The sequence below is a fragment of the Cydia splendana genome, chromosome 4 (genome assembly GCF_910591565.1).
Source record: "Cydia splendana chromosome 4, ilCydSple1.2, whole genome shotgun sequence".
Lineage (NCBI taxonomy): Eukaryota > Metazoa > Arthropoda > Insecta > Lepidoptera > Tortricidae > Cydia > Cydia splendana.
In genome coordinates, this window is record NC_085963.1 from 5,910,274 (window position 1) to 5,926,334 (window position 16,061).

The following is a 16,061-nucleotide window of genomic DNA, read 5'->3' on the forward strand; positions in this document are numbered from 1 at the left end:
ATAGGCAGTTAATATTTTATCCACTTAATCTTGTCTTTAAATATATCCGCAGTGTGCATCATGTGTTTTTATATTTTTTTATACTTTGTTAGAATCTTGGGTCTCCATTATTTCCAGTAACGGAAAATCACTGAAACTGGCATATCTTGTAATATATTTTTGCGCTAGCAATACTTAACAATATGTATTTGGATATATCTTGTGTATACAATGGTTTATGGTGTGTACAAAAAATAAGGTATATATGTACATTCAATATTTCATTAAAAGCCAATGCATAATACTTGGGATGCATACAATACATATATATTATAGCTTGCAAATACGTATAAAATGAAATCATAATAGTTAATACATCTCGAGTATTAGGCATTGAAAGGTAACCTTCACAAGCTCGTGTGAAAATGCACAATACGTTTAACAATTACGACTGTTTTACATAAATATTACATATGAAACGAGCTTGATATAATTCTGCACTAAGCTAAATTTTGTGCGTTTTTATAGGCGATGGCGATTAAGATTGTCAATTGATAAATAAATCAAAAATAGACTTTGAATTTCTAATCGAACATGTTGACAAAGGATTTAAAAACAAACGCGATCGCATTTTTACGACACGCTTAAGCTTTCCTAGGATAGCGGTGCCGTTATACAGCGGTCGTAATATTACGGGCGCAAAACGAATGTTCCTTCAATCACCGCCCTCTAGGAAACCGCGCCATTTTGTTTACATACACAACGTTCTAGTGACGTCATTCACCGGTGTATTACGCTATCCTAGAAAACCAGAGCTTTAGGAAGTCAGTTCTTAGTCACATAATTAAATTCTATAAATTGTATATATAAATTATGTATCAATTATTTTAGGTAAGTCCAGCCGAGAAAGACTAGCTAAGTGCCAATCGTTTGTAGAAAATAACAAACGAAATTAAAATAACGTATGAAAATAATCACGCCACTTTTCGTACCACACCCTACATATGTCTACTTTTCGATTGGCATTTATATACGATTATCATCTCGGCTACGCCCCCCGTTTGTATGCCTCTACCATATTTCAGGCGGCGGTAATCTTGGATATTGGTAAGTTAAAATTTAGAACGGACGGTAGCTGCTAGGGTACTTGATCGGTATGGACAACTGCGAGTACTTGACGAGGTAGTCCCAGCCGAGCTGCGTGTACGCCTGGACGAGGCGCTCTTCTATCTCGCGCGAGGGCCGGTCTTCTTGGATCTTGGCGAGGAGCTTGATCGCGCGGCCCCAGTGCTTGAGGGTGAAGCAGTGCCAAACGCCGTAGTGGATCGCCTGAGGTAATAATACTAATTAGAGACATGTATTAGGAAGTCCTGTATAAGTTCATAAGTTTCAATAGGGACCGTGAGCGTTGGAGTTTTTGCCACGTTGGGGGTTAAATCGAAAACTTATCATTGTCAATTCATACCAACAATCAGGATGCTTCGGAGCTGCCCACTTCTTATAAAAAAAACACCGCACTAAGGAAATATTACTCAATTAGACTACTCCCAAACAGCGCCACAATGAACTGTTCACACCTGTTCTGACGACAGTAAATTTGACGCTCTGTAGGTTAGTCTGTTCATCGCGCTTGCCTTTTACGCCGTAAGCCCAAGGTTTTTAGATCCTGGATTAAAATGTTGCTGTACAATACAACGCTTGGCGTTAAATATAGGCCAAGGCCAAATTGTACGTAACAAAATGGCATGCGCATGACGGAAATTTTAGAGACTGAGGATGAAGATACAAAAGCACCGTCTATATACAGTTAGCAATAATATTCGCTTAGCCCGTTTGCATACAAAGTTCTATGCAGGGGGGGTACCTTTCCTATGCAGCTGACTGTACTACCTGCTACAAATCGCTGGCCCAACATTATAGGGTTCTATGTTTCACTTTTATCGAACTGAAATTTGAACGTTGTCATAGTGACAACGTCCAAGTCCAATTTCAACTATCTTGAAAATGTAACATAGAACCCTGTAATATTGGACCAGCGATATGATACCCACCTTGGCATCGGTGAGGTCGGTGAACTTGAGCAAGTCCGCCATATTGGCAGTGAGCTGCGCCAGTAGCTTGTCCTTGGCGGCGGGGCTCTGCGCTAGAGCCTTGAGGCGGCACAGCGCGGTACCTTTTCTGCACAGCGCATCGATCAGGTAGCCGCGTTGTTTTTCATGCTCCCTGGAACGAATTAACGAGCTGTTATATAGAAAGCTACTGGATCAAAAGGGCAACCCGTCATCATGCTTTTAAAGTAAAACTGCGAGATCTTTTTATGCCATTCAATATAAATATAGTTTATGTTACAATGCACTTATGAACGTCAAATAAAGCTACGCCGGCTCTAACCTTACACCTAACCTCAGTTAAGGATCACTGCATTATATCCCTGCCATCAAATTCTGTTTTATATTGACTTCTTAGGATTTCTCCAAACTACATTTGGCTAGTTTAACCAGTACTTAAAAGTATTTGATCTTGGCGTCTAGTACTAGCTTCATCAAGAGAGGTATCGGTAAGCAATGATTGATCACATAATAGTGAAACTATCTTGTCTTGGGCATCAAAAAAGCCTAACTCCTTGAGTTTAGATATATAGCCAGCCAAAAGACGATCTTGACGTTTTAAAATTAGAATGGAGTTTTGATTGTCATTGCTGATCCGATATCGCGAGAATCAAGGGATTAGTAAATAAAGATCAGTTTAATCTTGATAGCATCACTTCTAGTGACCCATTATCGCGTCCGTGGAAGTCAAGGCAAGGAGGTACATTACCATCTCAAATACTGTTAACTGTACATGGATGGAGGTGGAGCTTATGCCTTTTGTAATAAGGTCCACTGATGTACAGTTCGGAGCTGTGTACTTACTGTTTAATTTTCGTGGCGTCGCTCCTAGTATCGTTCTTCATGCCGAGATATGCGAGCAGCTTCTCCTGGTCGATCTGCTTGATCACCTTGTCCGCGGTGGCGATTAGCTGCTCGCACCACGCCGTCGTCACGTCGGTTTCTTCGTCGGCGTTGGGGAGTCTGTTCAAGGGAATATCGGTTTACATGTGTTGTCGATAAGGACTATTTTCAAATTATTTTTTTTTCTGTCGACTTTGCCTTTGTCGTAATACTACTACAGGTGTAGCGTATAATTGTTTTCCATCGCATTTTCTCGAAAACGTTCGTATTTGTCATGCTACTTCAGTCAACCTCAGTACTTTCTGTACCGAGACTGACCGAAATAGAAAGACACGTTCGTACATTTCTGTGAAAATACAATAGAAAACAATTATGCAATACATCTGTAAGTAGTTCGTATTTTAATTCTAGGATTATGTCCGAATAATCGGGTTGGCAACTGTCAAAGATTTGCATGGATGGCGTCATCATAGCTTGCCCCTTTCTCTAAATTTGTTCTCTGAGATTTGGCTTAAAGGGCATCTAGGCCCTAAATTCCAATAAATACAAGAATTTGACACAATTCTAGGGATTGACAGGGCAAGCTACGCAGGCGCCATCTGTAAAATACTTCTTCGCTATATTGGTTTCTCAATCACATTTTTAGTAAGATTTAGAAGAGATTTTTGTAGCACTGTAGTGTAAATCTCAAGTTTAAGTTTCCGATTTAGGCCACATGATGGCAGACCCTCCAACGTGCACGATCCCTTAGTCAGCGATCAATGACACGTACATATATTTATTTTGTTTACTCGCGACGCGACCTAAATCTACACGTTCGTTTTTTACTAAAGGAAATACCTAGTTGGACGTATTTTTACAAACGGGAACCATCCCACACCAAATACCCCATTCAAATGTTTACTACATTGTTTTAAAATTAAGGTTCAATTTTCAATGAGTATTTGGTCTGGGTTGGTTACCGTTTGCAAAAATACGTGCAGTTGACACTTAAGATTCTACAAACAACACTATATACGTACTTTTTAGGATCCGTAGGCGAGTCGATGCCATGTAAATATGCAATATGTGCCCCGAGGTATCCCGGGAACTTTTCTAATACTTCTTCATACACTTGCTCTAATTTGTCACCCTCTAAAATAGTAAAATATATGTGATAAAATATTATCCATTAAATAGTAAAATATAAAAGCCAAGTCAATGTAATTGACTCACGTCAAAATCGAATTGAAACTGTAAGCAACTGAAATTATACAATGTGTTTGTATTTTTTTCACTTAATTGTTATATACTTACAGGATGGCTAAAAAATAACTGCATTCCGTTGCCATGGAGGTTTTGAGGTTATACTCAGCAACTTTTACTATGGGACCAACCCCGAAATCGCGAAAAAAAAATGTTGGCTGGTCATTTTCTATGGGAGGGTAATTTTTTTTTCGCGATTTCGAGGTTGCTCCCATAATAAAAGTTGCTCAGTATAATCCCAAAACCTACCTGGTAACGGGAATGTAGTTATTTTTTAGCCACCCTGTATATCACAATATTACCTATGTATTTATGTGTACATTGTGTACACACCGTACTTAGTGTAGACAGAACTCACCTAATTTAGTCAACCAGTTGGTCATAAACTCCTTGCTGGCCTCCATATAGTCCTCGCCCGGTTTCGTCTTCTCCTTATCCCTATTGTTGTTGGTGGTCCTCTTCGGCGGTTCACAGACCACATACTGCAACTCGTAGGAGTCTACCTTGCGGCCTAGCTCGTCTTTGGCGAACGTCACTGTGCCGGTTAGGGTGTGGCCTATGGTTAGGTTGGAGCGGCTGATTCTGGAAGAAATACGCTATGTTGAAAAATATAACTTGCTTAGGGTGGTATTTCACCTGTCCAATGTGTATTTGCATCTCAAATTTTGCTTAGTGAGAGAGCTAGAGTGAGACGCAATGCACATTGGACCAAGAAATTGGACAGGTGCAATACTAATCTTATAGATATTTTTACAGAGGCCATTTATACAAATAATAATAATTTAGCGAAATCTTTATACGAATAACCGAGTTAGGTGTGTGAAAACACTTAGGTGTAGGTACGGAAAGAAAATCTATAATAATACAGATAATTATTTTCCATCGTATTTTCACGGAAACGCACGAACGTATCTTGCTATTTCGGTCTGTCTCGGTACAAAAAATACTGAGGTTGACTGAAGTAGCATGACAAATACGAACGTGTGTGAGAAAATACGATAGAAAACAATTATGCACTACATCTGTATGTGTGTATGTATATGTCATTAGCTCATGACACTCGTGACCCCAATATTTAACCTCTAGCCGCCCATATATACCTATAAAAAGGTCACCTGTTCCATTCTAATTTGAACTTTGTGTTGACAATATAAAATTTCATTTTGGTTGGCAAGGTTTGACGTATAGACGGCTCGAGGTTAAAGCTGGTTGCACTAAACTAAACCGTCTGTGAACGTCATAGTTCGCTTATTTGTATATAATTTAATATACAAAAGTTAGTAGTTAGTCAGTTCTTTATGGGACGACAGCAGGCGCCACCATATTTCATGTTGATTGTACAGTCGTCATTAAAGAAAAGTGACCCCCCTGCATAGAAGTTTGTATGCAAAGGTGCTAAGCAAATAGTATTGCTGACTGTACATAAGTGCAACTGAACGTTAGACCATGTGGAGACACTTACTTGTCAGAAGGCACTGGCGCGAAGTAAACCGGTAGAATACTTCCACTGGGGACGGCTGCTGAGCTGAATTTCTTGCCACTGGTCAAAGCCTAAAATAAATATCATTTTTTTACAAATCTGATTGTGATTACCTTTGGCTAAATAGGGTCGGGCTCTACCGACTGCGCTAAATAATATGCATATAGAATTACAAAGAAATTCAAGTTAATATTACTTCTATAGCAATTTATTTGCAACTGCATTGGTACACATGGTAAACATTTTATTGTAAGAACGAATATAATAATTAAGAATTATATAACATCGACTTATAACATTTACTGTTCTCCCAATATTTATAAGTCAAATTTTTATTTTATTTTATTCGGAATGCTTACTGCCTAATATACATAGGTTAATAGACTTATCTACTAGATGCAAATTACAAGCTTCCACATATATAAAATCATATTACTCACTTCAACGTTATGCATATCAGCAGTGATCGGGGCTTTGGCTGCCACCCGGGGTATGACCTCAATAACTGCTTATTTAATGTCATATATTTTATAAATATGTTATCTACACTAAAAAAGCGTTTTATTCGAGCAGTTTATAACGTATCGGGGGCATAAAGGCGTATCCATATTATTTTAACTTAATATACCGCGATGTGGCATCCAAGACCCCGATTACTGCATATCAGGGAGCATGTCTTCTTCTACCTAGCGTTATCCCTACCTTTGCCAGGGTCCGCTTTCTTACTTGCTTTCCTCCACTTTGCGGGATCCTAGGCATCGTCTCGTGTGAGCCCGTTCACGCCCATATCTGCTTTCACGACATCGAGCCATCGCTTTTTTGGTCTGCCTTAGGGTCGGTGGCCGTCAAGCATATCAGGGAGCATATATACCATATAAAGTACTCAACCAACCTCAGCTCTAGTACAGTACGCGTCCAGTGAGATGGGCTGCGGTAGCCGCTGCTGTATCGCCACCGGTAACTCTTGCAACTTATCCAACAACGCTCTGTTCTCGTGCCTAATGTTCAAGTATACCATATAAAGTACTCAACCAACCTGAGTTCTAGTACAGTAGGCGTCCAGCGAGATGGGCTGCGGTAGCCGCTGCTGTATCGCCACCGGTAACTCTTGCAACTTATCCAACAACGCTCTGTTCTCGTGCCTAATGTTCAAGTATACCATATAAAGTACTCAACCAACCTGAGCTCTAGTACAGTAGGCGTCCAGCGAGATGGGCTGCGGTAGCCGCTGCTGTATCGCCACCGGTAACTCTTGCAACTTATCTAACAACGCTCTGTTCTCGTGCCTAATGTTCAAGTATACCATATAAAGTACTCAACCAACCTGAGCTCTAGTACAGTAGGCGTCCAGCGAGATGGGCTGCGGTAGCCGCTGCTGTATCGCCACCGGTAACTCTTGCAACTTATCCAACAACGCTCTGTTCTCGTGCCTAATGTTCAAGTATACCATATAAAGTACTCAACCAACCTGAGTTCTAGTACAGTAGGCGTCCAGCGAGATGGGCTGCGGTAGCCGCTGCTGTATCGCCACCGGTAACTCTTGCAACTTATCCAACAACGCTCTGTTCTCGTGCCTAATGTTCAAGTATACCATATAAAGTACTCAACCAACCTGAGCTCTAGTACAGTAGGCGTCCAGCGAGATGGGCTGCGGTAGCCGCTGCTGTATCGCCACCGGTAACTCTTGCAACTTATCCAACAACGCTCTGTTCTCGTGCCTAATGTTCAAGTATACCATATAAAGTACTCAACCAACCTGAGTTCTAGTACAGTAGGCGTCCAGCGAGATGGGCTGCGGTAGCCGCTGCTGTATCGCCACCGGTAACTCTTGCAACTTATCCAACAACGCTCTGTTCTCGTGCCTAATGTTCAAGTATACCATATAAAGTACTCAACCAACCTGAGCTCTAGTACAGTAGGCGTCCAGCGAGATGGGCTGCGGTAGCCGCTGCTGTATCGCCACCGGTAACTCTTGCAACTTATCCAACAACGCTCTGTTCTCGTGCCTAATGTTCAAGTATACCATATAAAGTACTCAACCAACCTGAGCTCTAGTACAGTAGGCGTCCAGCGAGATGGGCTGCGGTAGCCGCTGCTGTATCGCCACCGGTAACTCTTGCAACTTATCCAACAACGCTCTGTTCTCGTGCCTAATGTTCAAGTATACCATATAAAGTACTCAACCAACCTGAGCTCTAGTACAGTAGGTGTCCAGCGAGATGGGCTGCGGTAGCCGCTGCTGTATCGCCACCGGTAACTCTTGCAACTTATCCAACAACGCTCTGTTCTCGTGCCTAATGTTCAAGTATACCATATAAAGTACTCAACCAACCTGAGTTCTAGTACAGTAGGCGTCCAGCGAGATGGGCTGCGGTAGCCGCTGCTGTATCGCCACCGGTAACTCTTGCAACTTATCCAACAACGCTCTGTTCTCGTGCCTAATGTTCAAGTATACCATATAAAGTACTCAACCAACCTGAGCTCTAGTACAGTAGGCGTCCAGCGAGATGGGCTGCGGTAGCCGCTGCTGTATCGCCACCGGTAACTCTTGCAACTTATCTAACAACGCTCTGTTCTCGTGCCTAATGTTCAGTCGGAGCACATAGTCGCCCTTCTCCAGCTTCACTGAATACTGAAAAATTATTTGCCATTAGTATTTTTATGAATTTAAAAAAAAAACTCCATAGGTTTTAATTATTTACTTGCGTAATAATTGAACCATAGTTTACTTTTATGTACATAGTGTTCGTTTGTCTATCAGGTTTGTTTTAATTTACTCTCAATTGCTCAAACGTTGACTGGAAGAGATCCCTTATGGGGATAAGTTCGCCTTTGTACATTTGTATATATTTTGTTTCATTGTAATTTAACCTGTTTTATGTACAATAAAGTGTTTACATACATACATACATACAAAAAAGTATATAAATAAAATCTAACCGAGACTGGGAGTGCACTTTTTTCAAGCACACTCCTTATTGCTTATGTTACATTATGCGTGACCTTTTACATTTTAAATCTTTCGAAGTGAGCTATTATGGGTAAATAAATAATACAAACCGGCCTAGTGCGTGTCGCACCATACAAAATCTGTAGGTACATTATTTAAATTTAAATACGAATTACAGAGATGTTTAATCATTTCTATCTATCAGAAAAGACTTTTAAAAAGCACAATTGTGTCGCTTAACTTCAAACTCGGGTAAATCCATTCGACTCTCTCAGCAAATCTCTACCCTATTGCCTTTTCTAAATACCAAAATCGCATAATCTGACAGATGGATTTACCCGAGTTTGAATTTAAGCGACTCAATTTGCCACCGAACCTCTTATCATTTTGGCAACTGTCAAAGGTTTGCAAAGATGGCGTCATCATAGCTTGCCCCTTTCTCTAGCTTTTTAGATTTGGCTTAAAGGGCTGCCATCCAGGGCATAAAATTCGAAAAAATAAAATACTTCGACCGGCCGAACACTAGAATCCACCATTAAAATTACACGCATGTGTTTAGATCTGTGGTTGAAAGCATTGTGCTATAGGTATCAGCAACTCACTACGCCTTTATTCAACCCGTTAAACGGAGGGTAGTATTAACCTAAAGGTAAAACCACTGACCTTGGAAGGATACGCATCCCCTACAAACATGAGCTGCTTACAGCTGTTATATAACATCCACATCTGCGCTTCAAACTCCGACTCGTATAACATGTCGCACAGTGGCGATACTATTGGTGATACCTGCAACAAACACATGAATACATTAAAAAATATATCGACGTGGTTTTAAAACTAAATTAAATTCAGAAAATATAATATAGGGTAAACTATATTTGAATATCCCCTACTGATCATGATCATTCATTACATATTTAGTGTACTTAAAAATACAAACGTAAACTGTAGTATACAGTGCAAAAAGAATAGAAAACTAACAAAATATCAAAGAAGATATCGAACGTGTTTTGTGTACTTCGCGGTAGCTATGTTATTATACAGTGTTATAAAACTTATAAATATCTATGATAAAGTTAAGGTAACATAGATAAAAGACATGTCGATATTTCATTTTGTCAATCACTGTATTTTGCCACAATAACTTCTATAATACACGTGTAAAATAGTTACCTCGGTAGCCTTTGCGATGTGGAAGTTGTAAGTGTTGATAAGTTGATAGATCTGCCTGCTAGGAGGGACTATATCTCTAGATGTTAGCGGCGACAATTTTGATTCCGACGGCCTGGGTAAAGACAACATTTAATTATTTACATTTTTAGGGTTCCGTACCCAAAGGGTAAAAACGGGAAAAGAGTCCACTGTCCGTCTAGCTGTCTGTCTGTCTGTCAGTCTGTGACCAGGCTGTATCTCATGAACCGTGATAGCTAGCATAGATAGCAGATGATGTATTTCTGTTGCTGCTATAATAACAAATACTAAAAAGTACGGAACCCTCGGTGGGCGAATCCGCTTCGCACTTGTCTGGTTTTTATTAAAGTTCTTGATCACAGAGGACTTGTTTAAAACACTGCATAAAGAGTATATTCAGGATTACTTGGATGCTAACTCGCACCATTTCTACGCGCTGACTGACTGACATTTCCTGTACATTTCTAGGGCGATGTGAGGACAGCACATAGCGTCAATACATATTTACTAGTTGGACCAGCAATGTACGGCGAATTATCGTTATCAAGTGACAATTGTCACAATAGGCGGACCCCGGGTCCTCGCGCCCCGCGCGGGGGCACAGCCGGGATTGACGCCAGGAGGATGATGATGATGAGTGAAGCAGGGGCCTGGTTGCGTCGCATTTGAGCAAAATGAAACGTTTACTCGCAAGTAGTACCTATTTTACCTGATAACTGGTTCGCTGTACTTTAGACTAGCGTTAGGCTGGGCGTCTTGCATTCACAGTGACGTCAACGACGTCCCTCGCGGGCCTTCGGACGCTAACAATCGTAGCTTTGGGCCACAGCTGGGCTTCAGGCCGTGTAGCTCGATGGTGTAGTCTGTCTCTAGCGACCTTATGTTCGCCTCTTAATCGTCCTTTTTACATCCCTGACTGTATTATCTTACCTGATAACTGGTTCGCTGTACTTCAGACTAGCGTTAGGCTGGGCGTCTTGCATTCGCAGTGACGTCAACGACGTCCCTCGCGGGCCTTCGAACGCTAACAGTCGTAGCTTTGGGCCACAGCTGGGCTTCAGGCCGTGCAGCCCGATAGTATAGTCTGTCTCTAGCGACCTTGTGTTCGCCTAGTGCTTATTCATCCTTTTTTTATTCCTGACTGTATTATTTCTTACCTGATAACTGGTTCGCTGTACTTCAGACTAGCGTTAGGCTGGGCGTCTTGCATTCGCAGTGACGTCAACGACGTCCCTCGCGGGCCTTCGGACGCTAACAGTCGTAGCTTTGGGCCACAGCTGGGCTTCAGGCCGTGTAGCTCGATGGTGTAGTCGGTTTCTAGTGATCCTATGTTCGCCCAGTATTTTGCTATTACTACTTCTAAGGTTACACCGCCCTGTGGAAAGCATATAGTGTTAATCAAAAGTGATATTATATAACCTTGCTCACATGTTAGGGTTTACTTTCAATTTAGTTGCTTTCTTGGATAAGCCCTAATGGTTTGTAAAATATTGACTTTGAGAACTGAACTGTGAGAGGTCTATAATCTAATGAGGCTATACACTTTTGAGTATAACAGAGCCCTTTATTATAGATTTAGATGTTTAAACTGTGTTAATGTAATACGTATAGATTTTATGACTCAGTTTCCATGTGGCATAAGGATGGTACTCCATCCAATATCTTGATCCAATGTGTATTTGCGTCTCACATTTTGCTTAATGAGAGAGTGAGACGATGAAATTTATTTGTCCCATGTGCCTAGACATGGGACAAATAAATTTGACAGGTGGCCTGTGGTGTATGCCATTATCATCCTATTAAATTTGTTATTAGACTGCGAGTATATTATTACTCGTTGTTCAAAACTGTCTAGCCCTTCATAGATGCTACACTAGAAGTAGTACACTCACCACAACAGCGAAGGGGTGTACGGCGGGCGCCTCGGCGGTGACCGAGATCATCTTCTGCGTCTCGTGCGCGCGGCAACTCTCATGTGGCAACAGCTGCATGGTGTGGATGAGGAAACGGCCCGTATGCTCCTTGTCCTTGGTTGTGAGCTTCAGGACGCCCCACGTCGCTTCTAGGGGCGCTGTGAACAACATACATAATTTAAAACAATTTTTCCTGAATTGGTTTAATTTTTATTTTGTCCGCGTCGAAATCGGTAAACTGCCCACGATTCCTTTCGACGTTACTTTAGGTACTAACCTAAGGGTATGTATCCCTGGGACGAATAAGCAGTTCATTCTAGCTGCCTGCACTCACAAATGCTATGTTAATCCTAAAGGTAGACTGATTATATTTCCAACAACGATTGATTGTTCATATATACAATTAAAGAATACAATCCATTATTTTAGAATATAAAACAAATATTGCGAATATATTGCATTCTTCTAGATTTTAGTACAACACCGTTACCAATCCCTGTTTTGTTAAGTTTTCACCTGGAACAAGCGTGGCTCACTCCGCGATTTCGTCGCGTCGTTACCAGTAAATGCGGCCCACACCAATTTTGGTGTCTAGCCATAGTAGTTACCGCGCACCTCTACGGAACGTTTTGTTAGAGAGTGTACCTTCTGTACCTAGTACTATTATTTATTCTGTGCCTGTAATTACACTTACGTATAATAAAATGCCTCTTGATGGTATGTGGTGCGTAAACGGCGGACGCAGACAGAAGTAATCCTTTGGAGTCGGGCTGAACCGATTCCGCTTGCAACACGGTTATAGGGATCCTGAACACAGGCCCTTTCTCTATGCAGTTGGTGTCGTACGCGTCGATACTGGAACAAATATTTGTTATCAATTGATTGATCAAAGATGATTTCCCATTCATCTTACATTGCATTTTGCTTTTAGCTTGTGAAATGAGGTCCAGATGGTAACGCAGCGGTCTGTGTCCTCACAGACACAGGTCTCGGGAATATTTGCTAAGGACAGGAAAGCGGGAGCAAAAACCCACTCTGCATTGCAGGACAGTGGAGTTTCATGTTAATAAGTCTTTTGGCAATTACCTTGAGAAATGAGGTCCGGCTGACAATGCAGGCTGTATCCTTACAGACACAGGCCGCGGAGTATTCGCTAAGGACAGGAAACCGGGAGCAGAGACCCACTCTGCATTGCAGGACAGTGGAGTTTCATGTTAATAAGTCTTTTGGCAATTACCTTGAGAAATTTAGTCCGGCTGACAATGCAGGCTGTATCCTTACAGACATAGGCCGCGGAGTATTCGCTAAGGACAGGAAAGCGGGAGCAGAGACCCACTCTGCATTGCAGGAGAGAGAAGTTTCATGTTAATAAGTCTATTAGCATTTACCTTGTGAAATGAGGTCCGGATGGTAACGAAGCTGTCTGTATCCTCACAGACACAGGCCGCGGAGTATTCGCTAAGGACAGGAAAGCGGGAGCAGAGACCCATTCGGCGTTGCAGGACAGAGCCAGGTTCATGGCGAAGTCGATCTGCCGCGGTATCAGCGTTTTGTCTGCAAATGTCAGGCTATATAGCTTTTGGTGTATCTGTTTGATACTCTAATGCATCGGATTTTAAAAAAATACAATGGTTGTCACAGAGATATATAGGATGATATATAAGTCAGGGCAAGTGTACCCAAAGGGGAAAATGCACCTACACTAGCTCTTCTTCCTCGCGTTATCCCGGCATTTTGCCACGGCTTATGGGAGCATTGGGAGCCTGGGGTCCGCTTGGCAACTAATCCTAAGAATTGACGTAAGCACTGTTTGCAAAATGCACCTACTCTAGCAACTACCTTAAAAATATAGGGTCAGAGGCTTCCACCGTGACCGCACTTTTTCCAGTAAAGAAATAGACGATTAAATGGCCTCTGATCTAACCCTTAGTTGTAGGCGAAGTTGGAACTATGTACGCACTTGTTTCGAGTGACCTTATGGATTTTTGAAGAGAAAACTTCTTTAGCGGCGCTGTGCACTTTTTGAAGTGGGGAAAAAATGATAAACTCGAGACAGCGTAAGGCGTAACGCGTAACGCGTAAGGCGTCTCTCCTCTCTTTCTACCGCGCGGCGAAAATGTATGCCTAAGCCTTCTGTTTCATTTAGGCGGCGCAGTGCGCTTGCGTGATGTGTGGCGGACAATGTCATTGTTTTTTTTATTTAAATGCCATCTAGTGAGATTCCCTCAAACTGGTATTAATATACCTAACTGTAGTACCAGTAGTACTTACAGTGATGATGATGGGTTTTAAGTAATGCGACGATACAACGCTAAATGGCGTTAACATCAATTACACATAGTGCTGCAGACATTTTGCACTATATGTTATTAATATTTTGAGTTACAATGTCGTTGAGTTTTCACTTCTGCCGGCACTCCCGGAGTGCAACCCGTTGTTTATTTTTTTAATGTACTTTCTTCACATTTACTGCCTGCTGTTTCAGTCTAATGCCTTGCTAATTGTACGAATACTAGAGCTAAAAACGCTCCACCGATTAGATAGTCTGAAGTTTCATTCTAAAGGAAGACTGGCGATAGGGCGCCCTCTTATGCAAGTTTATAATGGTCACACTTGTCTTATCGTGCGTCACATGATATATTAAAGAGTACGTTGCTTATTGACATCGTGTGTTAGTAAGGAACGAGAGCATTACACGACGATAACGCAATGTTCTCGCTTTTTCAACTAGGATGGTTTAGGCAGTCTTCTCTTGACGGTTAGTCCTGATATTTTAAACCCCAGCCTAAGGTTTTCGGCATCTACTCTAACTACAAATAACCAAACAATGAACATACCGTCAAAGAACCGTTGTAAAATGAAAACAGCATCTGAACAACACAGGTCATATTCTTTTGTTGGGCCTAATGGGAATAAGAAATACATATTGAACGAAATCAAAATTATTCTGATAATTCTGAGTAATTATTTACCCATTTCACCTTGGCCTTATTTATATTACTGAATAATTTTTAGGTTGACCACTTCTGTTCCGCTAGACTGCAAAGAGGTTGACAACCTTTTGATGGTGGGAGGAAAAATGGGAGGAGGTATAGATAAGTAAGGCAAATTGTCCGACCGGCAGCAATGAGTGAATAGCGAGTGAGTGATTCTTTACATGCGATTGTATTCTCTTAGTAAAAGACTCCGCGATTAACGGTTTTTCGTTGTATCAAATTTTTTCACATAGTATCTATATCTACACATATTTATATTTCTTGCGCGAGTTAATAGTCGCTCGCAAATCGCGCTTTATCGTCGCTGGTGAGACAACTACCAAAAGGCGAAGGTCTTGGGAAAAGCTAAAAAATAAGAGTCAAAGAATAATCAAGGATAAGAGAAAAAAAATTGTTACAGTTTCAATCCCAAACGTATATACAAACTCCAGCAAAATTGTTGAAAGTCAAAAGTGTTGAAGTATTTTTGTCACTTTATCATGAAACTCCCATAAATAACCCGCTATACCAAAATAATCAACAACCAGAACACTTTCTAAAATCTACACAACTACCATGACATTGGTACTCACTCTCCATATCCAGATGGCTCTGCAAGAACTGCGGTTGGATAGTGATCCCTATGTCCTTGGGCACATCGTTCAATTTGGGTCGCAGCAGAATGCCCTTGCCGTTGTGGGGCCCGCACTGCACGCTGATTGTGACGTCACGCTCCGGCTCGGCGTGATACGTTGTGAGGTGATCGAATGTCTGAAAAATAATAAATTGTAAATGTATAGGGGACACGCATGAAACAGCACAGGAGCCCACTGTCTATAGGGAATATTAGGCAAAGCTCTACGTAGGTGGCGTAACTAGTACACATACAGTAAACAAACATCAATGACACATCATACGTCACATGGCCTACCGTGAAATACGACAATTGAAAGTTCGGTTTCTGCCTCTCTATCACTGTTGCATATTCGAGCGATAAAGAGGCAGATAACTAAATTTCGATTTTCGCGTTTACCGGTAGGCCCTTGTTAACAAACCGCCTTGATGCATCAATGTCATATTTTATTGTCTGTGAAAACTTGTCAAAAAACAGTTTAAGGCACAGTATGTATAAGTTAGTCTATGAATTTACTAGAGTACTACTACTGCACTCTGGCGGCAGAATATTGCAGTAATATCCCCTATTGGCGCGAGTTGGAAATGTCAAGTTTAAGCTTACAATGTGGGCTACAAGATGGCAGAACTTACAATGCACAAGAAAAAGTACGTGAATATAGTCTGTTAAATACAAGTAAACAATTTGTAAATTTTCGGGCAGTTATAACAATTATTGGTTAACCAACCAAATACAAAACCGCC

The 16,061-nt window shown here is 41.3% G+C and overlaps 1 protein-coding gene across 1 annotated transcript in view; it reads right to left on the minus strand.

Annotated features, from left to right (window-relative positions):
* Positions 1–134: 134 nt before the first annotated feature.
* Positions 135–16,061, minus strand: part of LOC134789727 (tripeptidyl-peptidase 2) — a 29,771-nt gene continuing 13,844 nt past the window's right edge. Inside the window, 14 exon segments of the mRNA XM_063760359.1 lie at positions 135–1,308; positions 2,031–2,202; positions 2,892–3,050; positions 3,953–4,064; positions 4,534–4,757; positions 5,638–5,726; positions 8,132–8,287; positions 9,269–9,391; positions 9,779–9,890; positions 10,954–11,171; positions 11,689–11,867; positions 12,404–12,564; positions 13,098–13,263; positions 15,278–15,455. Coding sequence (XP_063616429.1) covers positions 1,099–1,308; positions 2,031–2,202; positions 2,892–3,050; positions 3,953–4,064; positions 4,534–4,757; positions 5,638–5,726; positions 8,132–8,287; positions 9,269–9,391; positions 9,779–9,890; positions 10,954–11,171; positions 11,689–11,867; positions 12,404–12,564; positions 13,098–13,263; positions 15,278–15,455 — 2,259 coding nt within the window. The 3' untranslated portion in view covers positions 135–1,098.